At 35.8% G+C, this 7,313-nt stretch overlaps 1 protein-coding gene across 1 annotated transcript in view; it reads left to right on the top strand.

Annotated features, from left to right (window-relative positions):
- The window catches only part of LOC118752936 (zinc finger protein Xfin-like), a 46,068-nt gene that overhangs the window by 4,502 nt on the left and 34,253 nt on the right, over window positions 1-7,313 (top strand). The window contains exon 6 of the mRNA XM_036487788.1: window positions 4,984-5,371. Coding sequence (XP_036343681.1) covers window positions 4,984-5,371 — 388 coding nt within the window. The remainder of the gene's footprint in view (window positions 1-4,983; window positions 5,372-7,313) is intronic.

The following is a 7,313-nucleotide window of genomic DNA, read 5'->3' on the forward strand; positions in this document are numbered from 1 at the left end:
TACTACCCAATTGAATCATATAACTCTCACTTCGCCACAGTGTATAGCATGGCAAAGTCTTGCAATTTGTTTTTGCACGAGGCGAATTTATACAAGCTGGTGGCAAGAATACAACACCAACAACCATATGTATTTTGTATTGCGGGTGTTATGCCAAATCTCAAAAATTCTTATAATTTCGATTTTTTTTTAGTTTTTCTCGAAATATATATGTATGTAAGAAAGATAAGCTTTTGAAAATATTGAAAATTCCACCTTTACCCTTCCCCTAGCACCGCCCCTATTAATGTGCACAAAAAAAAATTTACACCTTTCAAATCAGTAGAAAGGGGCTGATCAACGGCCGCTATACCGCATTTATGCCTCAAAACGAGTCAACGATACGAATGAGTGTAACATACAAAGAGTCAAATGAGTTAGTTGAATAAACTGACTCCTTAAAGTGAGTTGGAGTCATTGAGTCAACTCCTATAAATTTGCTGAGTTACCCACCCTTATTCTCTACATTTGTAAGTCCCTTTTCAGACACGTCAAGTCTTGCTTTCAAGTTGTTGTTGTTGTTGTTGTTGTAGCTGGCGAAGGAGGTGCGAGGAAAGGGGAAGACTACAGGTACCTCCGTACCATCAATTCGTTTCAAGTTTTCTTGTCTCTTTTGATCTTTTCGTTGCTTCCTATTTAAAGACCAAGGACTGGAGTTCAATTAAAGTTGACGCGTGTGGAAGCAAAAAGAAAACAAAAGAGAATGCGAAAAAAATTGCTTTCAAGACTTGACGTGTCTGAAAGAGGACTAACGCATTACCAGAGTATTATGGGTCGATTAGACCGTGGTTATGCCCAGGGTTGCCACTGACGACAAAAAATACTTACCATCCGCTTGAAAAAAATTCCCAAATCTGGAAAATATCTACCAATAACTTTTTTATAATTATTTTAATAAAAACTGTAGTTATGTTATTTGTTTAGTTATTTCAATAAGAATTAAAATTGTTTTTAAGGAATTTTTTATTTAACTAATTAAACGGTATTCAACCAAAAGTGAAAGTGATGAAACTAAAGGCAGAATGAAACTTCATCATTTGAAAAAACTTCATCTCGAGTTATTATAGGCAAATACAGTGACTTTTAAAGGCGCTTAGTGATTTTTATGTTAATATGCACAATGGCCCGTAGTCATAGTCAAAATAAAGTCGACTTTAAAGTTAGTTGCAGCTTTTTTGACAGATATCCCATTGAAAATTATGTCAAAAAGCTGCAACTAACTTTAAAGTCGACTTTATTTTGACTATGACTACGGGCCAATGTTTTTCAAGTAAAAAATATTTGTTATTTTTTTTTGCGTTTTAACCAACTCCATATAAAAATCAAGGATTCAAACTATATACAATATTTAGAAAAATTCAAAATTCTGTCTGTAGGTACTAATTTGTACTGGAACCTGCAAATTTTTACTGGAAAAGTGTATGATAACCCAAAAAATTTGCAAGAGAGCACTGAATCGAGAGCGTAATAACACGGGAGAGCTGCAAATTCTTGCTAGTGAAATTTTTACTAGCAGAAGAAGAAGAATAAATGTCAAAAGCCGCCATTTGTTAAATTGGTTTAGTACAAACAAAAGTAAAATGGGTGGAAATCAAAATATTAATGATGGACTGGACTATGTGAGTGCTTGTGTGTTAAGCAAAGGGTTTAAAACTGATTTATAAATAGTAAAATGTCTACGGCAGAATATCAAAAGGGTGCAACAACTATTCACTTGCAAGTTTTTACTAGTTTTGTGTTCAATAACATTTTCTGGCTGGTTTTCTCTTCTCCTTATATTTGTTAAAAAATGGAAGTAAACAACGAAATGTTTGAATATGTATAGATTTTAATAATTATTTAGTGATATTTCAGCTAAATCAGTGTTGTACAAATGACATGTAAACAAACCGACTGACGTTTTTACAGGAAATAGTGCTTTTTGCGTTCCTATGCACTTCTACATCTGTTCTCCTTTTACTCTCATTTGAGAGCGTAAAATTGTAGTTTGACAGTTCCACAGGTTTTAGTCCGAAGTTCAAAGGAACAGACTAAATGAAAACGACGCGCTACAAACCACAGCTGTCAAATTATTTTAACACGTACTCTTATGTAGATAATTATTTTGGCGACGACCGGGCTACGCAACCGCTGTGATTAGATCTATTTCCATTTTACTAGCGACAGATAAGGTTCTTCCTCTTCTTTTATGTCAAACTCATACAAATTCATGATGTTGCTGCCGCTTTCAAAGAAATCATGTCGCCATCGACAAAGCGTTTAGATAATGAAGATGACAAATTGGAAGCTGTGGTCCGTAGCTCGTCGTTTTCAATGTGTTCAGAACTTTAGTAAACCCCATCTTTTAAGAATGAATACAAAGAAGCGCAAAATTTTTAAGGCGCCACATATGTCCTAGACACACCAACGGGCCATGGGTATATCAAGAAGAAGTGGGACGAACTAAAAAGAACACGATAGGGACATAAATGTCCTCGTTTGAGCGGGAGAACTCTCTTCCTGTGGAACAGCAGGATTTAACCTTTCAACCGAAGCCAATAGCGTTTACATTACAAACCCTTTTTGCATTTCAAACCTATTTTTGTATTGGTCAACGCAAAAGTTCTTATCAGGCGTCGCGAAGCAAGCCAAGCATTTGTTAGTACCAAATATTTTAATAGAAAACTGCTCAATCATTGCTTTTATATTAAAATATTAATAATGTTGCCGCAACGAAGTTACCGCGAATATGAAAATGTAGCTGTCAAAGTACCAAATTGTTGACAATATTTATCAAGATAAAATCTGATAATTCTGCCCTATTCTGCATTTCGATTACGTTCCCGCATTCCGCGCCGCAAGAATCGGCCTTAGGTAATTGCGTTACGATCGAATCGAAAGAGGAAGAGAGAAAACATCTTTCGAAATCAGCTGTTTGCCTAGGAATGTGTGAAATCGAAACAAAACAAAGAAATATTGGCCACCAAACTATAGCAGCTTATGAAGTTGGAGTTTGTAAATATTTTAAAATAACTAAATATATCTAGCATCACTGTAATTTAAAAATAAAACTTCGTTTGCTCTTAATTTAAGTGGAAACATAATTATAAGAATGAAATCCATAGCCGCGGCGTTATTGCTTGAAGAGGAGGACGAGTCCCAGATTGCTGATGCGGAAGTTGAAAGGCGGAGATTTAGGGACTTGTTTGATCCTTCTCAGATGAGTGAAGAGTAATAAAAAATTCATCTTGAACTGTATTACTCATCGCTCAAATCCAGTTAAATTATAAACGTTGTTTGAGCACTCCACAACATTTGCATTTACTACAGAGTGGAAGATTTGAACGCAAATGAATTCCATTTTGAAAGCCGTCAGGAGGAGGGGAAGAACAAAGCTTATCCTTCCATAGCAAATCGAATTCGAGACAACATGCACACCTCTTTAAAAAAAATAGTAAAATCGAGTGCAATAATTAAAACATCTTTTTTATGTAACTTCACATTTTATGTATGTATGTATGTACATATGTACTTCTATATATTTTATACAAAAAGAATAAATTATATTCAGTGCATTTCACAGTCTTATTTATAGATAATGAAAACAAAAACGCCTGGAATTCCTCTTTGAAAACCTCGCGCAATATCCCTTTTGGTTGCCATTATTTGAGCCAATTTTTCGTATTGCCCGTATTACCGCTCGCGAAAACACAGAAATCGAGAAAATTCATTTATGATGGCTTGCAATCATGGACAGGATATTTTACTTAATTTTTTAAATAAAATTTTATTATTTAAACCCACGAAAATAACAATCGAAACGTTCTCCGTCAGCAAATTTGCAACTTACTGCCATCCCTAAATTGGCGCGTCAAGCGCCAAACAACTGTCAAAAATCCTCATGCCCATACAATTTGTATGAAGCATCCCACAATAACGCGGCGCTAACGCCGAGCAAATGGAATTTTCATTTTTGACAGGGCGTTACGTGTTGAAGTTGGATGCGGAAGACGGAAAGAAAGGACAAAAAAGTGAAAGAGGAAACGAGAATAAAAACGAGAGGATCTGAGAAAACGTCAAAAATTACGACGCGTTGATTTGGGGATAGCGCGCGCTGACACTCGTCGACAATGGATAACGCAACGCTTAGCGCTCCAGTTTAGGGACGGCAGTTAGGAAAACGGAACTACGATCGAAATGTAGAATAGGTATAATCGTAAATTTCGAAGATTGATCGAAAGGAAACGGAACGCAGAATACCAAAGTTGCCAAACGGAGAAAATTTCGATTCGAGTCGAAATGCAGAATAGGGCTGATTATTGCTTGCCAAGAGCAATATACGGTTTCCATTGGCAAAATTTTGCAACTTTTGCCTGTGGAGACAGCAAGTTATTGAATTAAGGTTCTTGGTGGTGTAACTCAAAGTAAAAAAGAAACATATCTCTGATTGTCAATGTTATCGATAAATCGAATTCGAAGCGATTGATCCGATCGCTAGCGCCGGACTGACATGTGTCGGTATTTTACCGATATCATTAATCTACAAACAATTCCATTTTGAAGGCACAAGTTTATTTATTCTTATTTAAAGTTAACACCAATGAAAATGCAATGTCGTGCTTGTATGCAGACTTATTGCAATGTACTACTCGACATGGGCATCGCGTGTACAGAGGATAGCAAAAATTTATATGATTGCTTTAATGAATGCACTCAGTTAGAAGCATTCCCCAATGATGGTTTACCCAAAACACTTTGCAGAAAGTGTGCACAGGAACTTCAAATAGCCTTTAACTTCAGAAAATGTGCTCGCCAATCGCATGAATATTTCAAAAAAGTTCTAAATTTAATAACGATGGAGACGGACGAATCAGTTCATAATTACGCTGAGGAAATGCATACATTTGAGGTAAATTCCTAAAAGATTCAAAGAAAAAATCACCTTTACTATATATATATGTGTAGGTAGCGCAGGAGGCTAGTGATGATCCTTTGGATATGGATTTTGATGAAGCTCTGAAAGCTTTAAATGAACCCGAATTAGATTTTCCCTTGGAAGAAGACACGCCCGGGACGTTTTTGGAAGAAACGCATGATGAGAAGGAATTGTGCATAAAACCGATGGACAAAATTAAATCAGAACACATTGATGAACCTACATCCGATATAGTGTATGAGACATCAGATGACGATCATCGGCAACCTATAACTGAAAACGAATCAGAAAGAGACGATTCAGATCAAGAGAGTGAAACGGAGCCTATAGAAAAGGTGGGATACACTTGCGAGATATGCAGTAGTACTTTTGTAATCAAGAAGGAACTGAAAAAACATATTTTCAACGAACACAAATGTAAGTTTTTAACCTGAATAATATGAGTTTTTACAATCGTGCATATACATACGTACTACCATGATAAAATTTTACAAATTACATTACTAATTCTTTTATCATGCATACTACATCCATATGTATGTTTCTATTACAGCTGAAATAATATGTATAAATTGTTCAAAGGTGTTTGATATGCCTAATGATTTGAGGATACACAAAAAACTTGTCCATGATACCGACTCCCCAGTGCAATGCGATTTCTGCACAGAAAAACCATCCATGCCTCGAACCGAACTTCTTAAACATTTTCAAAATAGTCATAGCTGTCGTTATTTTAAATATTTCCCACGCTTACGTAAAAAACGTGATAATGCATTAGGAGTTCGAACTCCTTATAAATGTAAATATTGTAAAGACATGTACTCTTCTGAGTTTGAATTAGAGGATCACGTAAAAACGCATGTATTTCAATGTCCTTTCTGCTCAAAGAACTTTAATAGAGTACGGACTTATTATACTCATGCGAAACGGTTACATAATTGTTCAGCTGGTAATTTACCACCTATGCCGTTTGTGGTCGAAGCTCTTGAAATGGAGAGAGAAAAACCAATTGAATGCAAAGCTTGCAACAAAAGCTACAGAAACCTGGGCTCCTATAATAAACACATTAAACTGAAACATAAAAAAAGGAACGTGTCAAACATTAAGAAAATCACGGCTATGAAAAACGCTCCAGATAAACAGGACGATGACATTCAGCCAAAAGAATATTTGGACCCTCCCATGGAAGACGCGAGTAGTTTACCAATTCCCACGAAATCGACTTACATTAAAGATGATCAAGAGCACATAAAATCACCTAAAGCAAACATCGAAGAAGATTCATATGGTTCAAGGAAAAAAAAGAAACAGAGTTTCCTATGCTCATTTTGTCGTAAGTAAATTGATGAATTTTAACCTTTATTTCCCGTTATCGCGGCAAAAGGTAAAACGTGACATATTGTTTGAAATTCGTTTTACAACTATTCTACTGGCATGATCTCAGATACTGTTCTATTCATAATGCGCGGCTTTTTGACATTTTCGAAACAATGTCACAAGGATTTCCTGTGTTCATTTCAAGAATTTTTGTTTTTTTCTGCAGAGTTGCAACCCTGTCATTTCGGAGGTTTTATATTGATGTATAAAGGGTGTCTTAAACAGATTAGATACTACCGGTGCGATACAACGCGTTCAAAAAGGGAGTTAAAATTTTGGTAGTTTTCCGCTCGTTTCCGGATACCGAGATGTGTATATTACGTTTCTCGGCAGGTTGGAAAGTCGTTGGTTTTTTTCATCGCCGTTCAAATTGACCTGTCAATTATGCCTGACTGCTGGGCATTGTGCAATGATCAGAATTGCCAAATGAAAATAGAATGAAAATTTATTTAACACGGTTGTTTTCAGTGGCATGAATAAAAAAAAATAAGTAAATTTAAATTTCTTTCAGGAGGACCAAAGGAGCAAATGAATTTTCTTAGCTCTTTGCTCTAGCTCCGCTCCGGTATTCTATTTCGGTCCGAGCTCGCCTTGCCCCACTCCCGCTCCCAATAAAAACTTTGTTTATTTATATATATTTTTTAATTATATACCAGCGTAACTTTTGTCTTAGTATGCGTGCACTAGCAACCCCCCAAAAAATTTGCGCCTTATATAGAGCTTATGTTATATGATCTTTATAATTTAATGCCTGAAATCTGTAAGGGAAGTCAGTTATATGAAACATTTCTTATTCTACACCTGCTTTTGCCGTGTTGATGTCATCAGGTTATAAGGTTTTTTCTCTTTCTCTGCCTAACAGGCCTATTCTGCGTTGGTAACAAAAATTTTGTTACCGGTTAGTAAAGTTACTGTCAACTTTTAAACCCTTTTCGTATTCTCCACACTCTTGTAACCAGTAAATTTTGTTACCATCTCATGA

This window comes from Rhagoletis pomonella, unplaced genomic scaffold, assembly GCF_013731165.1.
Source record: "Rhagoletis pomonella isolate Grant_MI unplaced genomic scaffold, Rhpom_1.0 Rhpom_scaffold_00002, whole genome shotgun sequence".
In the NCBI taxonomy this organism is placed as follows: Eukaryota; Metazoa; Arthropoda; class Insecta; order Diptera; family Tephritidae; genus Rhagoletis; species Rhagoletis pomonella.